This window comes from Eremothecium gossypii, chromosome IV, assembly GCF_000091025.4.
Source record: "Eremothecium gossypii ATCC 10895 chromosome IV, complete sequence".
In the NCBI taxonomy this organism is placed as follows: Eukaryota; Fungi; Ascomycota; class Saccharomycetes; order Saccharomycetales; family Saccharomycetaceae; genus Eremothecium; species Eremothecium gossypii.
In genome coordinates, this window is record NC_005785.6 from 126309 (window position 1) to 142035 (window position 15727).

The window sequence follows — 15727 nt, forward strand, 5'->3', positions numbered from 1 at the left end:
TGACAACATTCTATACTTAGTAACGGCTCTGTACGCTGGGCGCTGTGGGCGCTATCTACGTACGGAACCTCAATGTAGATTGCATATATGCGGATTGTCTATCTCAAATATCCAACAGAACGTGGGACGGAGTGTCAGCTACCTGGCGTTTGGTAATATATATTAATAGCCTCGCTGGTTGTTGCGGCTCAGGGCCGAGGGCGCTGGGGAAATTGGGTTTGTGATGTCCGCCACGGGCTTTGTACAACGGGAAACGAGTGGCCAACCGGCCAAGGGATGGCTGAACATTTTGAGAGCTTCGCTTGGCCTCCGCTTTCACTAAAGGAACAGGATGTCTCTTTGTCCATAGATCACAGCTACTACCGCAAGAGCGAGGTGCAGAGGGTTCACCCCCCGGGGGATTGGAGACACATCCTCGATCTCTGACGGCAGCAGCATTGGCAACTTGAGGATTTCATGATCGATTATGAGAGCGCGCACTTTCTTTGATAGGCCCCTGACTTCGGATATTTCGTTTGCAGTTAGCTGTCTAGGCAGGTGAAGGAGGAGGTACACAAGCCACTGGCCATAGTCAGTAGCAGAATCCGTCTGGTAGTGTTCAACAATGTTGTCTGTCAAGTATCTCAGCAGGTCGAACAGCTGGGTCGAGTTCATACGATGGAAGAACTCGTGGGATGGCTCATTGATGGGAATATGTATTTTCCACGCCTTGGCTCGCGTGGGTATTGGCAGCTGGGTGTTGAGCCTTAACTTTAGATTGTCTAAAGTCGTAAATTTACGCCTGCCCAGCCTCGCCACTAACTTTGCAGCCCATTTTTCGTCGAGCTCCAACGCTTCATTGGTCACAACTGGCTGTACTCCCTCCAGTAGCTTTATCAGATTGTTAGTAGACTCGTCACGGGATGACATCCTTGATATATAGTCACGGATTCCAACAAGCAATGTGTTCAATGTTTCCTCATCATAACCTTCGAACGCTTCGCGCTCACTCAGGGCATCTTCTTTGACTTGGTCGAACCAGGATATAACTTCATCCATATCGAAAGGCAGCTCAATGGCCTTCTCTCCTTCGGAAGGTCGTTTAACAACTTCTTCATCGTCGTAACTAATCTCAATCTTTCTCTTTCTGAGATTGCTGGCTGATGGCACTACTCCTACTGTGTGTAGAGCTTCGTCACGTACGTGAGCAAGGTACTTGACGACCTCGGGGTTCACTTCGGCTGCGCTGCAATCAAAAACCTGGCATTGGCCAAACACTGGGTCTACAGGTCCACTCGTATGCCCCATCAAATATCTAGCTTATGCCTGTAGAAGTGTCGAAAGATAACTGTCCGAGATATTTCTGCATACATCTTCAAGCTTGCTAAAATTCAATTAAAATATGCAGTAACTTGCGTACAAGGTATAACGGCATATGCCGAAGAGACTACGGACGGAAGAATATTCTTGCAATCAAGAGGATGAGAGGTCAGACTCCCAGGTGATAGTGTGTAATGATCCTCCTTGTAGCGGTGCAAGAATAAGCATGCACATTTACCCTTCACATGTCGCTGAACATCATGATAATGTTTGTGCTGCATGTAATAAAAATATGATCACTGAACGCATGCTTCAGCTCCATCTGCAGGAATTGCACGATCCCTTTAATTCTAATAAGGCTCTTGAGTGCTACGAGGCTGATTGCATGCAGCAGTTCCAGACGCATTCCAAGCGAAGGGAACACCTGATAACAGTACATGAGTACCCAATGAATGCTCGCCTCGATATTGTATATACTGGATATAATGATACTACTACTTAGTGACCTTCTTCTTCTTCTTCTTCCTGAGCGTTCCCGTGATGACCGGCTTACGACTAAGCTTTGCGACGACCTTCTCATCGAACTCCGAATCGCAGGCAGGACACTTGTTACCTGGCGGTATGATAGAAAGTACGCAGAGACACACACTGCACACAAAACCAATGGCCACCACCTTCCCCGTGAGGTAGCATGACGTTCTGAAATCGACGGAACTCTGGTTGGGCTTGACCACCCATTGTCTCAAGGAAGGGTCTATGAACATCGCGGTCGACAAATATTGGATTAGACCGTCTGTGTTTGCCACATGTAGATAGTTTCCATTAGTAGCATCTGTAGCCTGCTGCAAGAAAGTGGATTCCTTGACACCGCCAACTTTGACGACATCAATCGGACACTTCATCTTGGTCGCAGAAAATATGCAGTTCATGATCGGGATGTACTGGAAAACCTCGTCTTTTGATGCACTGCTGCCGCATGTTATCACCAACAGGCGCGACTTCAAGCTGACTCCTTCGGTCTCATGTGTGATCCTATTAATATACGTGAGGCCAGCCGACATGGCCCCGGACAAAGTGCTGCGGAAAGGCTGGGGCACTCCGTCCTCCAACTGCTTTGATTCTTGCTGAAACACTCTATAAAGCTCCTCAACGACAGCCTCATCCACATTACGGAACCCACGGTACATATTCCGGTTAATGATAGACCTGTCTTCTGACTTTTTCTTCTTAGTGGAGCCCTCCTTGTCATCCGCCTGTGGGTACAGATACTTGATACCCCGTGAGCATGCTGCTATTACTGAAACTTGGTTACTATTGTTGAACGATAGATGTGCGTTCAAGAACACTATGGTAGACTTGAGTACCTGCATAAGCTGCCCCTTCTTCCCGACTTCTCTATCAAATTCTGCCCATAATTTTGGATTGGTGTCTATCACAAGAGTCAGCAGAGATGGCGTCTCTTCCACAAGCTGTACCTTGCTCTTATTTATCTGGAAAGTACTATCAGCAATGGCATCCATTCCCACTTCTAGTTTATGTCCTTCGCATACTCTTGCTAGCGTGTAGTGAAGGAACAAGATAATTTTAAGTATCGGAAAGCAAAAATAGTGTAGATGATACAGATATATATATTATTACAAAGAAGTCACCAATTTACATAAGAGCCAACCAATATATGCACGCCCTGGTAGTATCAGTCCACCGATAGTATATTTATATCTCCCAGAGAATATGAGACACTCAGTTGAGTGCTTTCCTGACTCCATGAAATTTGCGTTACATAATTACCTTCTCTTGCGGATCGATGATCGCCTACCACCGGGATACGAGCGACTTCCGCAGACCTCGCAGTCCCGTGATATCCATTGTGATTCAGTTGTTGTAGAAGCTTCTGGATGTCGTATACCATCACTTCACCATCTAAGGTACCCGTGGCAAACTTGCCCTGGTCTGGCGAAAGAGCCCCAGTAAAATTGGGCACCCCATCAACAGTTGCGGAGGCGACGGTGGAGTTCGAAGCCAGCGACCACACGCGAATAGAGCCATCCATAGACGTAGAGATGATCGTGTCGTCGTCGACCCAGTGAGCAGACGTGATGGACTGAGAATGGCCATAGAACACATGCGAAGGATTAAGGTTTCCGCCTCGCCATACGCGAAGAGTATTGTCATCGGAAGCACTCAGGAGCAGCTTATTGTGTTCGTTATAGGCAATGGTGGTGAGCGTTTTACTATGGCCACGCAGCTTCCCAATTGGCTTGCTGATGCCTATGTTGAACACAAGAATGCTTCCCTGAATGCCTGGAATGGCAAACTTATCCTGGTCAATCCAGGTTGCGTCAACGCCCAATGATTCTTCTGTGCCAGCTTCCTTGAAGCTGAAGTGCTGTACCGCCGTCCCCGAAAGTACGTTCCATACAATTGTCATATTGTCTGCATCGCACGTCAACACGTGGGTCTCATCACTATTCCACTTGATGCACACAATCGGGGCTCGATGGTAACTCAGGATATTCTGGAGCTTGCCTTCGACAGACCAGAGTCTGAGCTCGCCGCTTTCCACCCCCGTCAGGAGGCTCTGGCCGCCGGGTGCCCATTCCAGGCACGTGACCTCATTCTGCTGGCCCGTGTTGGCATGCGGCAGTACCACGGTCTCACTTATGTTCCACAGACCGTCTGCAACGGAGTACGTAACGACCGCTGCCCGCGAATCCCTTTCGCCGTACGCAAATACACCTTCGTGCTTCGGATTCCATTGCGAAACGTAACCCGGCGGAAACGTCTGCACACACTGCAATGTCTTAATAAATGAGTCGTCGCTCTCCAGCCGTGTAACCTCGGGCTCCGCCTCGGGCTCTTCTCGCTCGTGCGCAAGCGCAAAGCGCCCCTGTGCAACGAGCTCCGGAAATCGTTGTTTATCTACCTCGAGTGCTTGTACAAGGTTGAAGTCTTTGCCGTAGTGTTCCGCGTCCGCCCCCTCCGACTGCGCATTATACTGCACTAGGAATTCACTCTCAGTATACAGTATTCCCTTCTGAACTAGCTTCACTAGCGTCCCCAGCGGTATATGTTCTTTATACTTCTCATCAAATTCCAGCACCCGGGTCTCTTCCTGCATTGCTAATGCACTGACCTCGTGGCCTGCCTCCTGGAGGTACCTCCAAATAAGGTAGTTTAACTCCTCGCTCGTGATTGACATCGCTCTAAGGCCTCGACTCTTGCGCTATCGCACCCTTGTTCCTTCTGCATGTAGTTGGCGTAAGACTGAATTTTACGCGCAATGTCACAGCTTTGAACATCGCAAACGCAGCCCAGGACTATGCAAGGGCAAACGGATGCGAATAATGATGAAGTGTTACTTATCGCTTAAGCGCTTTGATTGAGAAGGAGGTTTGTTTGAGTGACGAGAAGTTACAATCACGTGATCTTGCTTGAAGGTGCCGATATTGAACCCGTATTTCAAAGGATAGTGTGTACTTCAACGCCTCCAGCAGGAGAGGAACAGTGCTGATTGGCCACTGTACAAGGTAGAAGGTCTCTCTGGTGTCAGGCAAGAATATAATATGGTGGACTTCTCCCTGCGGAAAGCTAGGAACAACTGGAGCAAGCTATCGTCCCCGGGAAAGACGCGGCAGCAAGGTTCGCCCACGAAGCTTAAGTCCAATGCGTACGAGGATTTCGTCTCGCCGCGGGACACACTGCAGCTACCAGAGATTGGGATGAAGGATCGAAGGAAGGTTGGCACGTCGATGCAGCGGCGGCTGTCCGTCCACAATGCGAAGTACATTCCGCCGCCAATTGACTACGCTTCAGCTCCGGCATTGCCGACAGCAGTGGAGCTGCCAGTGCGGGATAACTCGCTATTATCTTCAGAGCTGATGAAGCCCAACCATCGGCGCCCACCCGTAGATATCTATGGGGGGCGCTCACTACGTGAGATCCTGTCAAATCCACAGTTTCAGGCGAAGCGATTTGTGCACGAGAAGTTAGGCGACGCTACAGCTCTGGAGATCGATCATTTTGCATCGAATCTCAATCACCTGTCACAAGAAATTGAGCAAGAAATCAAGTCCAACATCAATAAATCCTATAATGAGCTGATGCAGGTTAATAAAGAACTTGCAGTTGCTAGTACGGAACTCAAAGATTTAAGGTCCAAAGTGCAGCAGTTACAGGTAGTCATGGGTCAATTTACAGCCATGGCCGAGAAGCGGCTACTATTGGAAAAAGAGCATTTTCGCCAGAGCAATACTTCTGTGATGACAACGAAATCCGGATCAACGGGTTCCGGATTACTGCCACCGGTAAAATCTGGGGCCGCCAAGAAAGACCGATCCAGCGTTATCATCCTGGAGAAGATATGGACAAATGAGCTGAGTAGCTTGTTTAGATCTGTCGAGGGTGCACAAAAGTATATCGCCCCAGCCCCGGGTAGACGAATTTTGTTGGAATCTAACGACTGGATGGAAATTAACATTGCCACCTTGAAACCACTGCATGCGACTCGCATTTTTTTACTAAACGATATGATTCTAGTCGCAGTATGCCGTTCAGACAAGAAGGGGGAACTGGTGGCTAACCAATGCTGCTCATTGAGAGAACTGACTGTTGCTGAAGAATCGAATTATACATTGTCGTTCCATTTTGGGAACAAGCATCACTCATTATACCGCTCCAGGACACCTACTGGGTACACAGCACTTTTAAACGAAATAAAATCAGCCAAGGATGAACTGAGAGATATTTATCAAGCAGAGGAGGACAATGCCCGTAAACTCCGTGACTCCTTCACATACCTACAATCCACGCAGCAATCGCCCTCGCGCGATATCAGCAGTCCTGCCCGTGGACACTCGCGACAGCGCTCTCTTGGGACACTTCAGAATACGCCCTCGAGAGCAAGCACCTACCAAGAGAATCTCCTGCAAAACATAAGTATGTCAATGCATACCCGTTCTAGATCTGGAGGTGTCAACCAAACTGCGGTAAAGCTAAACTTGGTCTATGAGGAACTTGAAGAACTAAGCGTTCCTGTCACAAGAATGAACTTCGGCTTAGCAATAAAGAAACTCCATTCGATTGAGAATATACTGAAAGGAATAACAGCAGAAGCAGAGGGTGAAGTAATGCTATTGAATTTGTTGCGAATGAAGTGTAACCAAACTCGGACATTGATTACCCAGAAGCTCACCCATGTCATCAATACAGAATATTCAGACGCCAACAAATTAGAATCCAGTACGAAGTCCTTGATTTTGCTAGGCATGCCTGCCGAGGCATTGCAATTATTTTTGCATAATAGGTCAAATTTTATACAAGATCTCGTACTCCAGGTTGGTGTACATGATAACTCCAATTCATATATTACCCAGGTAGCCGTGATACGGTGTCAAACAATTAAAAAAGTTGCAATTCAATTTCAAAAGTTGTTTGAAGGCACTACAGCAAAGTATTCTTCTGTCTTGGTGAGCTGGTGCAATGATGAAGTTGACAAGCATTTCTTCTTAATGAAGAAGCAATTAATCAATGATGATCAGTTAACACCGCAAGCTATAAAAATATCAAGAAAGCAGATAGATGAGCTGAAATCTGTCGGGATGGATTTTGTGTACAAACTTGATGACTTTCTGAAAATTCACAGCAATAAAATTTATTAACGGCGTAGTAAAACGTATTAATAGTCATAATATGTATATACTCCCAGTATTTACGCACTTATGCCTTATTCTATAATTCGCTTTTTGCCAATGCATTTTCTTTTAGCCACTGTTCAACTGAGGCGACATCCTTCGCACCAGTATCAACGGCTCTATAAACCCACGGGCTAGCATATGCATCTGATACCTCCAGAAATGTGTCCGCTAAGAGCTTACGCCGTGTAGTAGCTTCATCTACACACAGGTAGTAGTCTGTTTCTAAAAGCAGTTGCTGGACATACTTCATTAGTGACAAGGTATCTGGGAAAGAAGCTAGCCCCGAAGAGATGCATGCGCTATTCTTACAATATGTCGAGCCACATCCGCGCGACATTTGGATAAAGTACCTTCTTTCTAGTCTTATCCTAAACCGTTTGCCATTGAGATCCTCCTCTGTAGAATAAAAGGGTCCAAAACAAGTATCACACAAGTTGTGATCGTTGCTGAATGAAGATACGGCCCTGCGGCAATTAACGTTCCCGCATAGTAGTATGAGGGTATTTTTACCTCTCACTTTACGTTCGTGGTCATGTAAAGCCAAATGCGAAGCTAATTCTAGTCTCCGTACCGGCTTCTGGCATTTATAACAGTCCACAGTCTTAACGCCACAGTGGTATTCGTGGCCAGATAGGCCAAAATATCGCGATTCTACTGTGCTTTCGCCATGTAACACCTTCAGCTGGCAAAAGCGACAGTAGTGGAATGACATAGGGCAGTCAAGAGCCTTGTGTCTCCCAAGTTCGATCGCATTGGCAAAACTGTGCTGACAGCCCTCACATAACTGTTCCTCGTGACAATATCTGTCATGTGTTATGTGGCTCTGTTCAGTGTCTCCAACTCCCCCGCAGTCTTGCTTAGGGCAGTGCCAATGAGCGGTCGGCTTTACCCTAGTATTGATGTATTTTTTTCCGCAAACATCGCATATCTTCGTCCTTCGCTGACAGTGCAGCTCATGCATCATGTATGTGTCCTTCAGGATACAGTTTCCACAGTACTCACAGCACACCTCATCAGCACTTGTGATACATGCAACCGACGGCTCCGCAGCAGGACGCACCGTAAAAGAGAATGTGCTTCCTTTTGGGGCTGATGAGAAGCAAGAACGTAGGAATCTAATCGAAGAATCGATCGGGATGCAATTTCCACGATTCTTTCCATTGTGTGATTCCTTAGCGGCGGAAGCGACGCTGGTTATCTCGTAGAACTCCTCCGTGACAAGGTCACTAGTACCGCCTACAATATGGAAAGATTCGTCCTCATCGTTGCAGAGTATCTCAACAACTGCGCGTTCTCCCCGGGTGTCAATTTGGTACATCTCATTGGTGCCCGGTAAAACGTGCACCACGTCTCCAAGCTGCACAGTTGCTGTGCGGCCACTTTGACCTACCACTTCGCGCACATGCTCTACTTCAGACCCCGCGGCGGTTGGCGCCCTGACCGATCGGACGACATCGAGCCGCAGATCAGTGTTCACCACGCAGACTACCTCTGCGGGCTCCAGGCGCAGCACCTTGAATTTGTAGAGCTCTTCCGCCGCTGCACCGTTCTCCGCTGTCGAAACCAGCAGGCAGTCTCCTGCCATCACGGAAGTTAGTGTGTTGTTCCAGCGAGCTTCCAAAAACGCACGTACATGTTCATCGTCGGACTGCAGCCACGCCGGCAGCGGCGCATCAACGGAGTCGTCCATGCCGTGCCCAGGCTCTGCCAGCAATCGCGACCAGAATACGACTCCGAGTGGCTCCAACTGCATCGATGTTCCATTGGGCAGCTCAGAGAACACCCGGTACTCAATTGTCACCTCAGAAAGGTCGTTCCCGAGCTCCAACCGCTGCGCCACAAGCCAAGGCAATAAAATGGCCTCCTTGTCATCCAAGCTGAACTCTCTTATTCCAACGACGCATGTTCCAATCGCGCCTGTAGCACCTTGTCTGCGAGCAGTCAGCAGCAAAGTCAACGGCTTCGACTGCTCAAAAACATCTCCCGTAGATAACCCCGCCCAGTTTGCAAGCACTTCATGTGGCAGCACAACCTTATCACTCAACGGGTGTATATCTACATCAATGCTGATTTTCTTAAACATCCCGCTGCTTCCCTAGTCACCACTATGAGGGAGAAGAAGTGGTATTATCCTAATTTCCTCGAGTCTTCGGAACTGTATGTCGTCGAATAATATGTACGTTTTCCATTGTCTCCTCGCTTGTTCTGGAAAAACATGAACTTCATCGGAAGAACCCAACTGAGAGGCCTTTTAACACACTGTGCGGCGGTCTCATTCTGTTAACTACTTGAGGGGATCATTGTACTTCATAACTATTGAGAACAAGCAAGGATGGATAAGCTCTTACATTGGTCTATTGCGAATGCGCAGGGAGACAAGGAGGCTGCGGCCAAGGCAGGCGCGCCGGATCCAAAACTGCTGCAGCAGCTGTTTGGCGGCGGTCCAGACGAGCCGGCGCTAATGCGGGATGCCATGGCTGTGATCATGAACCCAGAAGCGACGGTTGATAACAAGCTTGTGGCGTTTGACAACTTTGAAATGCTCATTGAGAATCTGGATAACGCGAATAACATCGAAAACATGCGCCTATGGGCTCCACTGATCAGTATACTGGAGAGCGAAGAAGAACAGTTGAGAGAATGCGCGCTCTCCGTGGTGGGTACAGCCGTGCAAAACAACGAGAAGTCGCAGAGCAACTTTCTGAAGCACGACGGGGCGATGAAGAAGATTATAGAGCTGGCCCGGAAGGACAGTGAGTCGGAGCAGGTACGGACAAAGGCATTTTACGCTTTATCAAACATTGTACGCCATAATAAGGACGCAAGTGCACTATTCGTGGACAACGGAGGGCTGGAGATCATGGCGCCTGTGTTGAAGCACCAGAATACAGGCGAAAAAATGAAGATCCGCGCGCTGGCACTCTTAACATCAGTGCTAACCTCGTTATCAGCTGATGAAAAGTTCTCGGACAGAATTCGGGAGGACAAGATTCTGGAGGCAAGTTTGGAGCACCTTGCGCCGTCTGCGAACCCATATTTGATCGATAGAGTACTAAACCTCCTGGTGTTGATGAAGGGTTCTGGGGCCAAGTTCGACACGGACGAACTTTCTAAGATCCGCAAGTCGTTTGCCTCCCTGTACCCTGTGAAAGATCAGCTAAATGAGGATGACTACAATGCAGTGAAAGAAATGCTAGGTTAAGCGACGGGCTACCAATTATACTACTACAATGTACAATATATTACCTAGTTTATATATATCTGCTCCTCGGGATCTTCTGACATGAGAAGGGCGTTCATCGCTTTCTCGGCGACTTTCGTCATGAGCGGATTACCGTCTTTACCCGCGACGAGGTACCCCTTCTCAAAGTCCGTAAAAATCTGTTGGAACGATGGGTAAGTGCTGGTGACCCTGCCTGCACGGATTTCAGTGACACCGTTAATCTGTTGCAGGGTCTTGGAAAGCACCTCAGTGGGAGTCTTCCCTATCTTAACATTTATGTGAGACCAATTGACATTCTTCATCATCGGATCGTACCTCATTTTAGCGACCACCCAGACCAAGTTGCTGATCCAGTTCGCAAAAGAGGCAGCGCTGTTAATCGGAAATATATCTATATCACATTTTATGATCATTTCGTTTACCTTCCGGCCCAAGTCCTTAGAATTCATTTCAAGCGCGGTAAGTTGCACTTCTTTTACGGTCTTTCTTCTGGGGCTTTTATCGCCTGTCAACTGCTGCTCAACGCGAGAGCGCATGCATCTATTCTCTAGTTCCGCAAGAGACTTCTCTAATCGCGAATATTCATTCAGAATGATAATCACCTTATTTCCAGCACGTTTTAAATCTTGAACTTCGGAGTACAGCCGTTGTTTTTGGTTTTTGTACTTTGTAAAGAAGTCAACCGCATTGTAAAACAGTAGACATATCGGTTCGTTACACATAGTTGTCTCACAGGGATAGTATATGTCATTGTTTAAATCATACATCGATGTACATTTCCGTTTGAATCTTATAATAGGTACGCTCTCGAAATTATGGATGACGGTTGTCGGGCCAAGAACCTCTGCTATCGGTACCTTCTGTTCTAACAAGTATTGATGTACTTGTTCATTAATGCTTAGCACGATTTCAGCTAGCAATGATTGCTTCTCTCTGGTCACCTTATTTACTTCGTTGAATTGTTTCTTGAGGGCAGTGTTCGACATAAGTTGCCTGATTTTGGCTTTCGACTCTTCTGCTGTAAATGCCTTTGAGTGAACGATATAGTCTCTTTTGCTCCTTTCGCGGCTCACTTTCGAGGGCTTCACCGGAGAATGTGGCAGGGCTTCGCCAGCAGTAGATAAAATAGACGTGTCTGTATCAATTGGCTCGAGATATTCGACAGCGGCAGCCGATCTAGGAGTACTGGCGCAGTTGTCTTTCGTATATCCCGTATTGGTAGCAGCTATACATCGCTGCGTTAATTGAACTGGTTTACTAATAGGGATATCAGATAGGCCCTCTAAGAAACTCACTGACTCTGGACTGGACACAGGAACCTGTTGTATTCTGTCGACACATGCAGAGCCATTCAGTGTTTGCTTCTCCATAGTCCCAAGTCGAAACCCCCCAGTTGTCATCACATTTGTAGTCTGGTTCTTGTCTCCATCATTGCTCTTGGCAGGGAGCGGCGTTGTCAGGGCCTGCAGTGATGGTGAGGACTCCCCACCAAGCTCGCTAGAAAGTATATTATTCCTATTCGCAAGCGTACGCTTAAGCAGAATATTGCCGCGGTTGCCAGATGATCGAGGCCTGCCATATAATGGCTTGCCGCTGGTTTTCTCCGTTTTGTTGGCCCATTTTGCTGCAAGAGTAGCCACCGTCTCAGGGCTTCGTATACCGCTAGTGCTGGGGGTGTCCCAGCTCGACAAGTTATCATCCAGTTCAACTAGGATATCTTGCAGCACATCTTTTGTTTGTAGCTTGCTGCTTGTCTGTCTTGAACTCCCTCGCACTGGGCCCGCCCCTGCCTTCATTACACGCCCGGCATGTGGCTTGGGAGGCGTAAATGTCTGCAGAAGCTCCTGTATAGACACATCCGGCGCGGAACACGCATCGGAACACACCAGTGCGTCGTCAGGTTTCTTGCCGATAGTCTCTTCCACCTCCTCGGAATCGTCTTCTTGGAATTCGCCGTTCAATTCGATGGACTGTAACCACAACTGCCTATTCCCGATGCTCTCGTCAATATTGGCCTCTGTGCTGCGAATAGTCGGCGAAGAAGGATACGGTCGCCTTCCAAGTGCTTCATCTGCCTCCGATAACAGCTCTATTACCCCATCTTCCCGCGTTATACCCGCCCTGTCGCTTGCAATTGATTCGATATCAATCAGCTCGATCGACTTCATTTTCGTTGCACACTACACAGCCTGCTTGATGAACTATTATCTTGACCAAAGCACCACTAAGCCGACCTTGGCTTCGCGTACATGGCACTTCAATGTGCTGCTATTTGTTTTGCTATGTAGTAGGAATTATACGCTGATTTTTTAAAGCTCACTTTTCTAGGACTATACGGCTAGGTCGGTGTAACCAATCTATTGACTGCGTCTTCATATCTTTTGTTGCTAGAAATCGAAACAACACGAGTTCCACTCTTATGCCTTAGTTTGCGGTATAGTTCCTCACTGAACTGCAGTCTCAGAATATTCTTAACCTCCTCCAGAGTGTATTGGCTCAGTTTGCCTTCATTATAATATTCGACAACAGTGTTTTCATTCATAGAGCACATTGCAAAATAGTTCAAAGTGAGAGACATATCTTCCTTCTCTGGAGTAGAGCTTATGTTGCGGCAGGTTTGCTGAAGAACATTTACATTACGGATGATCTTCTTCACACCGTTGGTATTCAAAACCCTGATAGAATGAGAACAGGCCAGAAAGCCTATGTTAATGAGGTAAGACAGACCAACAAAGACGACCTGGCGCTGCTGATCGTTGCTCCTCTGTGAAAGCTTATTCTCAAGTAAGCCGATCTCCGAAGTTAACGCAGTAATGTAGGGGTTAAGCTCGATGGAAGTGGCGTCAGGATTCCACTTAGAGGTGTGGAGCATCTCGGTAATGTTGTATATGCACTTAGCACGGACATCGTACCGCAGGCAGCTGAGAAGCTTGTACTCCAGTTCCAAAAAGCCCTTTACGATACTGTTGAACTTCTCCAGAGAACGGCCTGTGAGAAGGAACTTGAGCGAGCCCATCTTGTCCATCTTTTCGAGATCGACCATTTCAAAGAAAGACCAATTGCTCCGGAGTTTGTCAATATTGTTCACATCGACCGTGTAGTCATCCTCGTTTACCTCCTGCTTGAGCTGTGGGAGCCACTCGCGCAACCAAGTGAGTGTGCCCAGGAAATAGGTTATGGTGTCAATAGTGCTACTGCTGAAGAAATCATTCTTGGAGACTACACCACTCTTCTTATCGTAATCAGGACAGTATTTGAGCAGGGCGGTTGTTTCCTGGGGTACGTATGTGTCGTCATCGCAAAGTATGTTCTCTGTAATCGAAATGAGCTCTTCATCGCTAAGCCATGTTGCTACGAGCTTCTTAGTGAATCTGGAATTAGCGGAAGTCAGCAAGTTTTGGAATAGATTGTAGTAGTATGTGTAGAACCTATGCAAAAGGGAGAGTAAAATATCAGAAATACCCTCCCGATAATTATAGCTTGTGTTCATAACATATAATAATCTGATGAAGAGATTTCTAAAGTCAATGGCTGTCTTCAGTATAACACTGCTATCATTGATAGTCTCAAGGGCAAATGGATTGTTAGGCTCTACCTGCTGTTCGTAAAAGTAATTTATAGTTCTGTCTAGCCGGGGCAAGAATACGTTGTTCATATACTCCTGGAAAAAAACCAGTGAGGAGACAGTTTCCTCAGCAAATTGGGCAGGTATGACGTTCTTGGTTCCTTCAACAAAGACCAAGAATGACTCTAAGATGACCTTCATGTTGAAAACTGACAGCGGGATTAGCGTGTCTTCTTCTTCGAAGCGGTCATCTTCCAGATATATTTCATCAAGATCTAAGTTGGAATTTGAGGTGAAGCCGGGGAACATATCCTGCAGCAGACTTTTCAATGCATTGGCATGATTTCTCGTCGCATTACTATCCACTAGATTATTTTGCAAATTGAATAGATTTTTCTTTTGCGGTAAATGACTGGTTGCAGCACTCGAGCGTCTGTGGCGCGAATGAGTACTAGTGTAAATGGTAGGATCACTAGTGTAAGATTTCAAAAGGTTACCAATTTCTGCCAAAATCTCATCCCACACCTTTTGGGCGGGATACTTGCTGTTGGAGGAGGTATGCATGGACTCTCGAATCTCATATATCACACGATGTCCTTGGGCAGCCATTAGAAATTTGGTGAATATCTCCCAGAACAGTTTCCGCAACACAATGGAAAGAAAGTTGCTATCTGAAATTCCAAAATTAGACCTGTCCTTTATAGCATCAACCATTTTTAAGATATTAGGGAATTTGGCACGAACGTTATCAACCGCCTTCGTCACAATGAGATGCAGTTCTTCCTTGTTCTTCGCAACTACCTGCTCCAGAGCAGACGACAATTTGTTCATATTGTTCAGGACGCAAAGTAAAGAGAATATACGGTCGTAATCGGTTTCGTTCTGTACAGTAAGCTGAACAGACGAGTTGCCCTCAGCCTTTCTGGCTTCCAATCTTTTAAGGAACTCTTGCAGTTGCCTGTTCATCTTACTCGAATGCTCCATGATATCTATACTGATCACTTGATGCAGATGGCTCTCCAGCGTGTTGAACCCCTCCTCCGTTGCAACATGATCCAGGAAATTCAAATCCGAAAAGACAGACTTTTGTTTGGAGTACACTAACTCAACAAGCTCTTCCAGCGCTGTGTCAAACAGCGTATTCTCCTGTGCCTCTAGCTGTTGTTTGGTACGGCTGAGTGCGGAAATTTGCCAGAGATGATGGTTCTGTGCAAGTGTAAATCCCTGTACGAGGGATTCTAGAGCACTGCTAAACTGCCTCTCACTGATGAACTTCTCTACCCGCCCAGGGATCAGTAAGACATGTTCAATGGCGTTCAGAGTCTCTATCATCTTCGCATGCTTCATCGATTCGTTATTCAACTCATCCAATTCGGGATCTTCCACTGTCAGGGACGCCATTACCCCCTCCACCTTTCCCTTCACTTGGCTTATATTACCTCTAGAGTCATTTAAGTACTTAACAGTCTGCCCGTACGAGGCAATGCTGTTCGCAAATGTTTGGTAGTGTTCATTAGCTGCCTCCTGAAGGTTGTTCGCAATCTGCGATTTCAGTTGGTGAAACTCTCCATAACGGTGTCCAAGTCCGACGGAGGTGTCATCCAAAAATTGCAGAGCCAGTTCAAGCGGATTCGCATCCTTAGTTATAACCTTATTCCAGCTTGATTCAATCCGGGAAAGATCATTCTGTAGCTTTGCGAGTGAATCATAATGCTTATGCTCGTCCACATCGGGAGAATTCGTTGTCGAAAGCGATCGATTCCTCTTTGAAGAAAGCCTGAGTTTGTTCATAGCCCTTTACCACTTTTTAGTTGTCGCACGTCAATAATTCAACCGAGGTAGTACTAGATTGCCTAACAAGCTTTGGTTGAGGGAGAGCAAACGAACCCTTCGCGAGCCATCAAAAGAACATGATCGCCCCAGATCGTTTCCAGTGATAGTTGATCA

At 47.0% G+C, this 15727-nt stretch overlaps 9 protein-coding genes across 9 annotated transcripts; 3 read left to right on the forward strand and 6 right to left on the reverse strand.

Annotated features, from left to right (window-relative positions):
- Positions 1 to 318: 318 nt before the first annotated feature.
- BRR1 (Brr1p) lies at positions 319 to 1287 on the reverse strand (the record flags this gene model as incomplete). Its single annotated transcript, NM_209124.1, has 1 exon — positions 319 to 1287. The coding sequence occupies one exon, from the start codon at positions 1285 to 1287 to the stop codon at positions 319 to 321; it is 969 nt and encodes a 322-aa protein (NP_983771.1).
- A 127-nt stretch (positions 1288 to 1414) lies between these two features.
- On the forward strand, positions 1415 to 1801 carry AGOS_ADL324W (ADL324Wp; the record flags this gene model as incomplete). The annotated part of the gene is made up of 1 exon (NM_209125.1): positions 1415 to 1801. One exon carries the CDS (start codon positions 1415 to 1417, stop codon positions 1799 to 1801), a length of 387 nt encoding a protein of 128 aa, NP_983772.1.
- Positions 1794 to 2819, reverse strand: TFB4 (TFIIH/NER complex subunit TFB4; the record flags this gene model as incomplete). The annotated part of the gene is made up of 1 exon (NM_209126.1): positions 1794 to 2819. The coding sequence occupies one exon, from the start codon at positions 2817 to 2819 to the stop codon at positions 1794 to 1796; it is 1026 nt and encodes a 341-aa protein (NP_983773.1).
- A 173-nt stretch (positions 2820 to 2992) lies between these two features.
- SIF2 (Sif2p) lies at positions 2993 to 4498 on the reverse strand (the record flags this gene model as incomplete). The annotated part of the gene is made up of 1 exon (NM_209127.2): positions 2993 to 4498. The coding sequence occupies one exon, from the start codon at positions 4496 to 4498 to the stop codon at positions 2993 to 2995; it is 1506 nt and encodes a 501-aa protein (NP_983774.2).
- A 364-nt stretch (positions 4499 to 4862) lies between these two features.
- Positions 4863 to 6956, forward strand: EXO84 (exocyst subunit EXO84; the record flags this gene model as incomplete). Its single annotated transcript, NM_209128.2, has 1 exon — positions 4863 to 6956. The coding sequence occupies one exon, from the start codon at positions 4863 to 4865 to the stop codon at positions 6954 to 6956; it is 2094 nt and encodes a 697-aa protein (NP_983775.2).
- Positions 6957 to 7026: 70 nt separating this feature from the next.
- Positions 7027 to 9075, reverse strand: AGOS_ADL320C (ADL320Cp; the record flags this gene model as incomplete). Its single annotated transcript, NM_209129.1, has 1 exon — positions 7027 to 9075. One exon carries the CDS (start codon positions 9073 to 9075, stop codon positions 7027 to 7029), a length of 2049 nt encoding a protein of 682 aa, NP_983776.1.
- Positions 9076 to 9324: 249 nt separating this feature from the next.
- FES1 (Hsp70 nucleotide exchange factor FES1) lies at positions 9325 to 10194 on the forward strand (the record flags this gene model as incomplete). The annotated part of the gene is made up of 1 exon (NM_209130.1): positions 9325 to 10194. One exon carries the CDS (start codon positions 9325 to 9327, stop codon positions 10192 to 10194), a length of 870 nt encoding a protein of 289 aa, NP_983777.1.
- A 44-nt stretch (positions 10195 to 10238) lies between these two features.
- MMS4 (Mms4p) lies at positions 10239 to 12383 on the reverse strand (the record flags this gene model as incomplete). Its single annotated transcript, NM_209131.2, has 1 exon — positions 10239 to 12383. One exon carries the CDS (start codon positions 12381 to 12383, stop codon positions 10239 to 10241), a length of 2145 nt encoding a protein of 714 aa, NP_983778.2.
- Positions 12384 to 12553: 170 nt separating this feature from the next.
- SEC8 (exocyst subunit SEC8) lies at positions 12554 to 15571 on the reverse strand (the record flags this gene model as incomplete). Its single annotated transcript, NM_209132.2, has 1 exon — positions 12554 to 15571. One exon carries the CDS (start codon positions 15569 to 15571, stop codon positions 12554 to 12556), a length of 3018 nt encoding a protein of 1005 aa, NP_983779.2.
- Positions 15572 to 15727: the final 156 nt, after the last annotated feature.